The sequence below is a fragment of the Sinocyclocheilus anshuiensis genome, unplaced genomic scaffold (genome assembly GCF_001515605.1).
Source record: "Sinocyclocheilus anshuiensis isolate Anshui unplaced genomic scaffold, SAMN03320099.WGS_v1.1 scaffold979, whole genome shotgun sequence".
Lineage (NCBI taxonomy): Eukaryota > Metazoa > Chordata > Actinopteri > Cypriniformes > Cyprinidae > Sinocyclocheilus > Sinocyclocheilus anshuiensis.
This window is the reverse complement of record NW_015544223.1, coordinates 329119-342171: the sequence shown is the minus strand read 5'-3', so window position 1 is coordinate 342171 and position 13053 is coordinate 329119. Positions and strand designations below refer to the sequence as shown.

Here is a 13053-nt window from a genome sequence, read left to right as displayed (position 1 = left end):
TGTATCCCCCAATTGTAAGTCGCTTTGGATAAAAGCGTCTGCAAAATGACTAAATGTAAATGTAAATGTAATCAGTAGATTATTCTGAGATTTTCACTTTCATTGGATACATTGTTCCCAGCTGTGAAACTGATGTCCTGAGTTGGTTTAATTTCTCCCCCTTTCTTGTACACTTATTTCATTTAAGCTGGTCAGAATTTGAGAAATCAAATTTTCCTTGATCCTTGGTCATTATACTATAAAAACATAGTACAAGTTTTAAACTCAAAATGTTCTCAAAAAGCCCCAAAACAGCGTTGACTGAAACCAAGCTGCCAATAATAGAAATTAATACATCAGCATAAGATCAAAGCCTACTTCTACATTATTGCCTTTTTATCCCCGCCCACTCACACGTTATATGGACAGACAGATGAATTGGTACAACCGGATCACTGGACTAAAAATAATTACTTTCTAAAGGATCCTAATATTAGGAAAGTGGCTTGTGATTTTTAACTATTTGAATGTTATCATAGAGCAGCCAAAACAACCTTGTCAGATTTTGTCTCTGTATGATGTAATAGTGCAAAGAAAGACTGCCTCTGCAGAATCAGATCAACACCTACTGCTACATCATCACATCTTTCAGTTTACATGGTGTAAATGATACCTTACTCAACAGTCCCGTATAGATGATTGGTTCATTTCAAGGAATTTAGTGAATTATGTTAAAGATGTCTTTACAGAACCTTATGTTAGCTATTTTTCTATCAATAAACAGCAAAATCAGAAGATGTAAAAAATAATTACGTACTGGAAAATGAACCAGAACATACTGACAGATGTGCAGTTCCAAGATGATTCAGAAAATATCATTATAGACTTTTGGAACGAGGCAAATTCAACAAATAATTTCGGGGTAAATTGGGAATTAATGAAGCATAAAATCAATGCCGCAGCCATAAGGAGAGAAAAAGAACCAGCAAAACACAGAAGAGAAAATAAGGATACAATTATTTGTGAAATGTTAAAGCTCTCCGGAAATTGCAGTTTAGATCAAGAAGAGAAAAATAAATGATTAAAACTACATTTAGATAAAATGTATAAATATAAAGCAAAGGGAGCCTTTTTTGAAAAAGTAAAATATTTTTCAACATAGAAAAATGTAAAGTAGATCTATGGCCAAATTAATGGACAGATAACAGGAAATTTGATGGAAATAAGATATACGGCAGGATTCTATGAAGAACTGTATTCTTATGACGACAAATTGATTCATGCACAGTTATTCTTAGATTCTAATAAAGAGGTTGCTAAAAAAATTGCAATGAAAATGTGTGCAAAGAGATATCTTTAAATGAAGTACTTCATTATATTAACAAACTTAAAGACAACAAGTCACCTGGGAATGATGGTTTAATCAGTGAATTAAAAAAACATTTTATAAAAAGATTGTATAAATGCTCTAGAAATCTTTACCCACCAGCCTCAGCAGCAGCACTTCTAGATTCACTTCTAGATGAATGTAGTTAAAATTGAACAAAGGCTAAAAAACATTAAATCCTGATCTCTGATTTTTTTTTTTTTTTCACATTTGAGAGAAACATTTGAAAAGAAAACATTTGAAATTGGTCTTTGATCCTAAAGCCAAAAGCATACTTTGGTTTTTACAAAAGTAGTCAAAACTGAACTATACTTGTGACTTAAGGGCAGTGTACACACACACACACACACACACACACACACACACACACACACACACACACACACACACACTCGTTAACACAGAGCTAATGAAATTATACATGAAATCAACATATTTTGTGATGTGTTTGTACCTGTGTGTGTCCTGTGATGGTCCTTCATAGCAGACAGAGTCAGGAAAGCATAATGACATGATGGCCATCCACACTTGTACGGTTTGTCTCCAGTGTGCAGCTTCATGTGGTTATTCAGTGCCCATTTCTCACTGAAGCTCCGGTCACACAGGTCACACTCAAACTTTCTAGTAAAAGAGAACACACTAACCAATGAACCACTGCACTGCTACATTCAGTCACAATTCTTAATCATAGAAATGTAAAAGTTGATATGTCTTGTCTTTTACTTTATTTGTTTATATATTGTTAAATGTTGTCAATGCAAAGTAATTTCACGGTTATGTGCTGTTGTTCTTAATGCTTTTTTTATGTCATCTTTTACTTCACATTTGAACCAAAGATCCAGACTAAAACTTTTTTCAATCTGCTAGTTAGTAAATTTTATTTGATCTTCATCACCACATGGATAACACAAACGTTTCGGCTCTATGCCTTCTTCAGTGTGTTACATAGTTTCATTGCTATATTATATCTCTCTCTAAAACCTGTTATATCTCTAAAAACACATGTTTTTTTTTTAAACAAATTTTTACACAAATTTTTTTTATTATTTAATAACATATATCAAACATGATTTAACCCTAATTGTAATAGAAATTCTAAAGAGTCACATATTTGTACAATATAACAAACAAAACACCAGCATAAATTACCACAAATAAATCACATAATCATAATGGAAGGTACAATGATTAAAGATTAAGATTGAAAAATCATTACAAACAACAGTATTTCGAAAACCTATGGATAAAAACACGTTGCTAGCACTAAATAGTTATCATCCAATTCCTTTAAAGTGAAGTTTACCGTTCAGTCAACTGTGTAGATTAAAACGTTATTGCAGTACTACATATGAATTTGATCAACAAACAAAATTACTTTTTCAACGTTAATATAGTTAATAAAAGTGAATAAATTAAGTTAATAAATTGAACAGAAATGATCTCTTGAGAACAGAAAAATCTACAAGTAAACAAAGAACATTTTCAGTGAATTGTTCTTTGACATATAATGAGCACAGTAATAAAATCAAATCAATTATTTATAAACATTGGCATATTTTATTGTCTGATGACTCTTTGAACATTAAGTTTCAAGATTGTCTGTTATTCACTTTTAAAAGATCCCATCAGACATGTTAATAAATTCAGATGTTGTAAGGAAGAAAAAAATCTACTTTCATACAAGGTTGTTTTCCGTGCAGAAACTGTGCTGCTTGCCAAAATTTGATAAAGTATAAATAACTTATATGTCCAGTAACAAAGAAATGTTTCAAAATTAAATATTGTATTACCTGTTCTACTCGCAATGTGGTCTATATGTTAAAATGTCCCTGTCAAAATATTTATATCGGAAAATCATTGTGTCAATTGAAATTACGAATTAGTGAACATAAATCTAGCATTAGATGCCAAGATATAACTTATCCAGTAGCTAGACATTTTAATGGACTGGGACATGATATTAAACAATTAGAATGTATGGGCATAGAGGAAGTTTTATGATCACGTAGAGGAGGTAATATAAATAAAGAATTATTAAAACGAGAAGCATTTTGGATTTATAAACTTAAATCATTAGCACCGAATGGCATGAATGAGGAACTAGATTTTTCTGTTTTTCTTTGAAGAGACATAATTGGTTGGATTCATATCTGTGGAGTATATATTGAGTATTTATAATGTGAAGATCGATGATTGTGTATGACGATATATTTTCTGATGATTTTAATCATTTTACCTTCCATTATGATTATTAGGGGTGTAACGGTTCACAAAATTCACAGTTCGGTTCGATACGACACAGTGGTGTTACGGTTCGGTACGTTTTCGATACAGCAAAAAGAAAGAAATGCCACAGAAATTTCCTTGATTTAAATTTTATTTATTTTTTTATTAAAACTAACATCATAACTTTGAAGTATTCCCGCTGATGTAGCCTATTGTCATGTAGCAGATACAACATACCGTTGTTGTTTTTTATTCACCACTCTCTTGCCATCACCCTCATAACTTACAGGGAAACCAAAGTGGTCCCAAACGCCAGACCTGTTGGTTATTGGAGGATCTTCCATTTCTGGTCTGGTAATCGCATTAACACTACTAGCCATATTGCAACAAGTCCAGCGTATGCCTGATTGGAGTATTGTGTTTTTCTTTGGGGGTGAGAGGCAGACAGCACGTTGCCTGTTACGTCATTTGGGCTGCCTTGTGGCACTGAGAACATTATATTTCACACACTTTAACACATTTTTACCTTCCATTATGATTATTAGGGGTGTAACGGTTCACAAAATTCACAGTTCGGTTCGATACGACACAGTGGTGTTACGGTTCGGTACGTTTTCGATACAGCAAAAAGAAAGAAATGCCACAGAAATTTCCTTGATTTAAATTTTATTTATTTTTTTATTAAAACTAACATCATAACTTTGAAGTATTCCCGCTGATGTAGCCTATTGTCATGTAGCAGATACAACATACCGTTGTTGTTTTTTATTCACCACTCTCTTGCCATCACCCTCATAACTTACAGGGAAACCAAAGTGGTCCCAAACGCCAGACCTGTTGGTTATTGGAGGATCTTCCATTTCTGGTCTGGTAATCGCATTAACACTACTAGCCATATTGCAACAAGTCCAGCGTATGCCTGATTGGAGTATTGTGTTTTTCTTTGGGGGTGAGAGGCAGACAGCACGTTGCCTGTTACGTCATTTGGGCTGCCTTGTGGCACTGAGAACATTATATTTCACACACTTTAAGCTCTTTTATTTTCCAAATGTAATAGGATTAGTCCAACGAATCATTCGGTTTGTAATGCATACCGAACCAAAAGTCTCGTACCGAACGGTTCAATACGAATACGTGTATCGTTACACCCCTAATGATTATATGATTTATTTGTGGTAATTTATGCTGGTGTTCTGTTTGTTGTATTGTATGTGACTCTTTAGAATTTATATTACAATTAGGGTTAAATCATGTTTGATATATGTTATTAAATAAAAAAAAAAAACTGTGTTAATGTGGATATTATTGAATAATTGTATGAATTGCACATGTGTGTTTTTAGAGATATAACATAGGTTATTTTTGTAGATGATGACATCAACACAATGGTTTAAAGGGGTCCTATTATGCTTTTCACTTTTTCAACTTTAGTTAGTCTGTAATGTTGCTGTTTGAGCATAAAGAAGATCTGCAAAGTTACAAAGCTCAAAGTACACTTCAAAAGGAGATATTTTATTTAACAGAAATCACTTTTCAAAAACTACAACGAATGACTCGTTTGGACTACAACACATATTTTCCGGGATTTGTGATATCACAAATATCGACGAATGGGATGAGACCTGGTTGAGCTGCACTAGAGAAGGCAACGAGTGTTATCACCTGTTCTAGTACACCCCCAAAACAAAATCAAGACTTTGTAAAAGAGCATAATAGGACCCCTTTAATAAGTAGGTGGAGCAATGAAACTATGTAACACACTGAAGAAGGCATAGAGCCGAAACGTTTGTGTTTCCCATGTGGTGATGAAGGTAAAATTAAATGTACTAGCAGATTTAAAAAAGTTTGAGTGCGGGTCTTTGGTTCATATATGAAGTAATTAAATTGAATGACGCACCAAAAAATGTAGAGCGTGATGTAAACGGCTGTGTGGAACTGAATGTCATCTTTTACTTTAATAAAAATAGTATAGCACATTTGGAAGACATAACCAAAATAACCAATTGTGAAAGAATCTGTCAAATGGATGTTGTGGTGATCTGAGTGTATGTCACATTCCAAATTCTTTGACAACATTTGCACTATGATTGATTCATCAGAATGTCCTAGTGTTCATGTGTACCAAGTTTAGTGATATTTGGATGGTGCAATCACAAGATATAGGCCAATTAGTCATTATAGGCCACACCCAAAAAACTAGATCTATTATCTGGCCTATATCTGCTAAACGATTAAATTAACAAACACAAAAAAAACCTCTCTCAAAATTGCAGAAAAATGACTAAAAGTACACTAGTGTTTAAAATTGTGGATAATCTTATAGACAAGGATAATATTTAGATTTACATTTTTTAGGGCTTAAAGCAAGAATTCCAAAGAAGCGCCCTGTGGCCAATTTTAACAAACATTGGTACACATACACGTTTTCACATGATGTATGAATATATAAATTTTCGTAACAGTATGCCATTCGGATTTGACGTTAGTAGGCACTGAATTTTGATTGACTACTGGTGGCCATGTTTCTATGGAAACATTAGGAGGGGTGGCCTAGTTTTCTAACACATGGATTAGAAGGCTTTATGTGAATATTGTGACCACTTTAACAGTAGCCCACATAAAAAGTTATTTACACTGAACCTGTAGATCCTCCTTCATTTAAAGCATATTTAGAGGTACCCCTATACATATAATCATTATACTTTTTTATACTATTGCTGTCTAAAGATATTGTTCCCTGTTAGTTTGTAACGCATTCACAAATGTTAATAAATGCAATCTTATGTGTAAACTGTTACAAAATATTATGATACAGAAGTGTGTGTTCAGTGCAGTTCAAAACCTCTCTTTGGGCTGGCCCAGTCCATGCTTTCCCAGCAGATGAGTGTTGAGATGTTTCTTCATCACAAATGCCCATCTGTAACATATGAACATGAAAAATATATGGACATAAATAAAAATGAGGACAAAAATAATTCAATTATTTTAAATAGGTAAACCATCATTTATTATGATTTTTTATTATAGATGCGTGTCTTGTGTGCCTGAATAGCAGTGCACATTTTGAGACCATCCTGCTGCATTTTTGGTTGTTGTTGTATTAATATTTTATACATTTACAATGTATGTTGTGCAGCTGGGTGAATACTAGAGATCGCCCGATATATCGATTTCCCGATATTTTTCCTGATATTTAAGCATTTTACAATAATCGGATATCGGTTTTGTAATATCGGATTCACCGATAAACGCCGTCATCTTGTGGATGTTTTGAGAATTGCGCGCAGGATCACCATTGCAGCGCGTCTGAGAGGAAACAAGACAACAACAACAACGGCGTGCACAGGTACTTGATTTACTGTAGTTAGTAAACTTTATTTAACATAACAGCCATTCATGCACAAATTAGATGTATTACATAAATGCCTGATATGCAGTTTATACAGCTTGGCTCGAAGAAATAGAGACGAACTCATTTCTACATTTATTTTGCTTATTGTTAATATTAGTGTTGCTGCTGATGCTTTAAACAAAATGTTTTTTTTATTGTTGTAATATGAAGATTAAATTTAATATTAAAGACTGCTAATTTTCAACACTTTTTTTTAAAGATGACTGAAAGGAGGAAAAACCAAAGTGAAGTATGGACTTACTTCACTCAGTCATTTATTTACTTTATAACAGGAAATAAATATCGGTTCTGCATATCGGTTATCGGGCACATAAACATGCAAATAATTGGTATCGGTTATAAAATATCGATATCACTCGATCACAAGTGAATACCTATCAAATAAATATTTTAATGAACTCTGGCTTTCAGCTCTTATAAGCAACTGTACATTATTCAAGGCTGTTCTATTCACTAGAATTTTGATATAGTAATTGTTCATAATGTTTCTTTTTTATACCCAATATAAAATTTCACACCGATAGATCGTCCCTGTACCGAGTGTAACTGATAAGTGATAGATAAGAGGCTGTTTTAATTATCTGTCTTCTAATCCAAGTATCCCAGTATACATGTGCTGTCTGACTGTGAGATTACAGTTTGAGAGATTTCATATTGTTGACTTGGTCTGTTGATCTGTATGGATTAATTTACTTATTTAACCACACTGCTACAGTGAATGCATGTTTGTGAGAATTTCCTCCATTATAAGCACAGAGCTTGCAGGAAAGAGTAAACCACAATAACCACGCAGTAACCACAATCCTGCTCTGAAATTTAGGCCCAGTCATCATTTCAACACATTCAGCTGCAATATGAGTGTAGCTAAAGCAGCATCAGAAGCAAAAAACTGAAAATGTTAGCACTAAGCTGTTTTACTTTTGAGCACTAAAAATTAAAAAAGAAAAAAAAAGCTTTTTGTCTGAAATAACCATCTATAGAGCTTACAAAGCACAGTTCTACTATACATAACCTCTTACATAATTTCCATATGCATACTGCCATCCAGACATGTGATACTACTGTAAGAAGTTTGAGTACTGCCTGTGCCAATGAATTAAAGATTAAATAAATTACATTGCTCTTGTCTGGTACTAGAATAAAACAAATATCTGCATATCCATCCATTCTCTTTACTGTTTGTGGAATTGCTGGAACTTATCCCGGCATCTCGTGCCAAAGGCAGCGTCATGACATCCACTTATGTCACAATTTGGTTCGATACACAATACTGATCTAATGATACAATACTCTCACAAAACTTTAAACAAATCCAAAGTCAAAATAAAGAAGAGTTAAAATGGAAAGGAAAGACATGGCCAGTAGGGGGCAGTCATGTTTCATTCTTAGTCATGTCAAGTACTGAAACTGATGAGTTGCTTGTAAAGCTGCTCTGTGAACCCCTCTCAGAAAAGAATTGCAACTAGCAGCAGAGCACATTAAACACAGACAAGCCATATTCAAGTATTATGTGTGTATGTGTGTGTGCACCACCGCAATGCGATAAAATATTCATGGCTCTGTTATTAAAAGTATTTTTACATGTTTGACATTTACATTTGATCACTGATTATTCAAGGTGCATTTCGGTAGTCATTAGTTAGTTTTATTATATGAAAACACGTTGCATTTATTATATTCTTTGTATCGAAAACACAATCTAAAATGTGTTGTAAAGTGCTAAAAACCACGAACAGAAAATTTACTACCAAAACAATGACCTTGTAAGACAGTGGTCGTGAAAGACAATAAAATGTAAGAGTCAATAGTCTAAAATGAAAAATCCAATTATTCTCCTTAAATAGCTTAATTTGACCGAGGGTGTTTTGATGTGAAGTCAAAAGACTAGGCACAGGGCCAGCTTAAGGGTTTATGGGGCCCTAGGAAAGATCATGAAATAGGAGCCTATCAATATTGACATAATATTACATAATAACTGTTACAAACATTACAACTGCACTGAAAACACACACACACACACACAAAAGCTGCAAAAATCTGTAAAATCAAGTCTGAAAAAAATTAATTAGCATGTGCAAATATGTTCTCATATAAAATTAAATATAAGTAATGACTACATAAAATACCTATTAGAGCGCAGATATTTTGTCTGGTTAATGTGCCGAATAATTGCCAACATTTTTGCATCTTTTTGTTGACAGTTTTTTTTTTATTATTGTTTGCCCAGATTATTCTTGAGAAATTGTGACAAGCCTTTGGAAACAGAAGCGCTGTTTCTGTTAATATGGTACTCAGTGCTATGCAGCATGAATTAATGATGCCGATTACAATCCTTTTTTTGTTAATGTTACTGTTTGCTTCTTCTGTTTATACTGTTGCTGTATTTATTGTCACTTGATGCTTAAAGTTATTTGTCAGTGTTTTGTAATTTTCTAGCTTTTCTAGTTATCACTTATAAATAACATTCCTTGGGTAAATTACATGTCAATAACAAATATTTGATCAAAATGCATCTTTTAGTCTTAATTATTGCATTTTTTTCTTGTTTGTTTAACATGCACGCATGCCGTCTTTATTTCTAACATTTACAGAGTGTATAAAGTGTGAAATGTAAAACAATGAAATGTAAGTTATGCTCGGAGAAGAGCATCGTTTAAGCACATTAAACAGTAAAAACACTCCTGTTACAGGCTTGAATATGTATGCTGGCAATTCTGCAGTTACAACTTTATATCTCACATATGTGAACTTGTCTTTATTATTATTTATTTTGCATTTCTCCTCATTGTGTCTGTGGAAAACAAAATCACCTTCACAACAGCACACTAAAGTAAGTAATACTTATATACACGTTATCTTGTGAATTCCTGCAGAGAGCAATAAAGTACACGTTTACAAAGCATTTAAAATAATAATATGCTGTATTACACTCATTTTGTCATGTGTAAATGGATTTTTAGACACAAACTAAATGTTTGCATCCATTATTGCTTTTCATATTTTATTGTGGATATTTTGTTTTCTCTGAATAAACGTGCAGTTAACAAATGATCAGACTATCAGAGAATCGTAGTTATTATGTTTAATATACAATGTAATAATCCATAAGCCTAGGCATATTTAAATAACGATTCAAGACAAACCATTTCCAAGCTGAAGTGGCCAAGAGCAGTCTAATCTGGCCTAGCTACTGACAAATTTAACACATTTATTTAAATGCTAAGAAGCATGCCTGCAGGGAGCAGTGCTCATGCGTGACGAATTGGGTGCTACTACGCGGAAAAACATGCAGTCTTAAAGGCCACATTTGTATGGGCAATTTTTGAGTCCCCAATTTACCTAACCTGCACGTTTTTGGATTGTGGGGAAAACAGGAATACCTGCAGGAAACCCACACCAATACAAGGAGAACAAGCACACAGGACTCCATACAGAAAGGTCTCATGACTCAATTGGGACTGTGTTGTTATGAGGCAACTGTGCTACCCAATAAAAAGAAAACACATTTGTAAACTTGTATAATAAGATACTAAGGCTTTTTCTATAAAAGTGTATCATTCATAGTACTTAAATAATTTTAAATGATTTAAACAAAGCAAATGTTTTTTTTTTTTTTTTTGCAATAAGAAAAGAGCAGGAGAATTACAAAGCAAGTGTCTCAGAGCTGGCAAAAGCTATGAAAAGAGTGACTGTTTCACCTCACGCAGTAAGATACAACGTGCAGAAGTTAAATGCTTAGTTGTTGTCTACACTGGAACTACCCACTGTAGCAAAAAGCACAATAAACTCATTTAGCCTTTTCTGAGGTGCATTTAGTATTTACAAAATATAGACTACTGGGAATCCATACATCTAGTCTCATCAGACCAAGTCATTTACGATCTAACAGCATCCAAAATGCTATGGCACTGCTAGAGGAGGAGTACAGTGAGAAGTGTCTGGTTCCCACAGTGAAGTTTAGTGGTAGAAAAGCTCTTCTATAGGGATGTATGACTGCTGAAATTGTGGGGGAGTTGTGCTTTATCAATGCTGTCATGAATTCATACACCACTATGTGATGGAACACAAAAACTTGAAAAAGAATATGCCACCCTCTCCTCATTCCCTGCATTGTTGGGCTTTTTTTCCAGCCCTAACCCTAACTTTATACATTCTCCCAGGGTGGAAAACCTTCAGTCTACAAGTATTTCACCCAACCTTAACACTCTTGAGCACCTGTAGGGGATTTTGTTGAGATAAGTTGAGCAACACTCCCCAATACAGAGCAGGGCATTTAAACAAAATTGGCTAATTTACTTATTTTACAGATATTAATAACATACTTTCTATGTTTTCTATGTTTCTAAATATATGCATAACACATTTCAATTTTGCCTTTTTCCATGCATTGTATTAGCGAACATTAAGAAAAATAAAATATTTTGCATTTGTTCAGAAAAGGTATACTCATCCAAGTATGTATAAATAGAATCAAATACTGCAATTACTATCATTAAACTGTCTATGTTGCTAATGCATATTCTTAGTCGGTGTCCAATGAGCATTACATATTGATCAACAATATTTTTATTCTCACTTAGAATGTGATTTATGCAACAGCATGAATCAAAAAGGATTAATCATGAGCCAAGCAATCTTTGCTGTCATAAAATTCCAATTTAAATTCTGATGTTCGTGTGGAAAAAAGGTTTAAGCACAAAAAGGCTTTTTTTTTTAATTAAGGGATTATATGAAATGATTAGGGATGATTAAAAGTGTCCTCATGTAAAGTCTGATTGATTGTGCTCCACCAAATATAAACAGCCAGAGACACAGGTGAAAACAGCACTTTAAAGGGGTTTATTCATTAAACGATTTTTAACAAAAGGCTATTTATTAACCAGATTTTAATCTCTTGATTGTTACATTCAGTTTAAAGTGGTGTGTCTCTTTTAAGACTTCAGTGTATATGCCCACTGCTATGATTGGGTAGCATCTTTGCATATGAAATAAATATTACATGTGGAACTCTTACTACGTTTTTACCATTACAGCTGAAAATATGAACTAATATTGAAAAGTAGAAATTTAGATCTACTCTTGCTGCATAAAATGTTGTAGCACTGAACACTGTATACGATCACTGTCATGTCTGTTGAGTGCACAAATGCAAGGATCTCGCCACTGCAACCTGACTTCGGAACTCTCATGAATGCTTTCATCATAGCTAACACAGTGCAAACACAATGTAAGCAAGATAATCATTGTGCACAATTCGTTGTGACGCAACAAAAGACAATTGAACCTATTACAATCAATAATGCTGTCTACACTGGAAGCGGCACGCCATTCTATTTCTGAAGTACTCCAAGCATTTGCGCTACTTCTGATAAGAAGGATAAATGGATTTGCAACAATCTCTTCGATGTGTTCAATGTAGACAGCCTCTAGAATGGTCATGCCTGGTGTAGACATGGTGTAACTCACTTGTTGCTGTTACATGTCAGGTCCTTCTGTAAAAGTCTGTTTGCAAAAACCTGCATCGAATTGCAGCTGGTTTACCAAAATAGTAAATAACATTGATAATATTATTATATTGAAGTAAACAATAATGATTATATTGTTACAGTGGCACCTGTCAAGGGGTGGGATATATTAGGCAGCACGTGAACAGTAAGTACTTGAATTTCATGGGTTGGAAGAAGTTAAAGGGGTCATATGATGCGATTTAAATTTTTCCTTTCTCTGGAGTGTTACAAGTTCTTGGTGCATAAAGAAGATCTGTAAAGTTGCAAAGACTAAAGTCTCAAATCCAAAGAGATATTCTTTATAAAAGTTAAGAGTCAGCCACACCTACCTAAAACGGCTCGTTCTAACACGCCCCCACATACAGAGCACACCTCACTTTTTCAGACCGATGAGCTTTGTAAAAATCGACGCGTTTCAGAAAGGCGGGGCAGAGAGAAGAAACAATAATGTACAGTACGTGGAAAATAGTGCACTCTAAAAAAATGCTGGGTTAAATACAACCCAGTGCTGGGTAAAATAGGGACAAACCCAGCAATTGGGC

General features: G+C 33.9%; 1 protein-coding gene across 1 annotated transcript in view; it reads right to left on the bottom strand.

Moving 5' to 3' along the window:
• LOC107697272 (zinc finger protein 407-like) overlaps nt 1-13053 on the bottom strand; it is a 61770-nt gene that overhangs the window by 6688 nt on the left and 42029 nt on the right. Inside the window, exons 4-5 of the mRNA XM_016497989.1 lie at nt 6435-6509; nt 1821-1987 (exon numbers count right to left, since the gene is read on the bottom strand). Coding sequence (XP_016353475.1) covers nt 1821-1987; nt 6435-6509 — 242 coding nt within the window. The remainder of the gene's footprint in view (nt 1-1820; nt 1988-6434; nt 6510-13053) is intronic.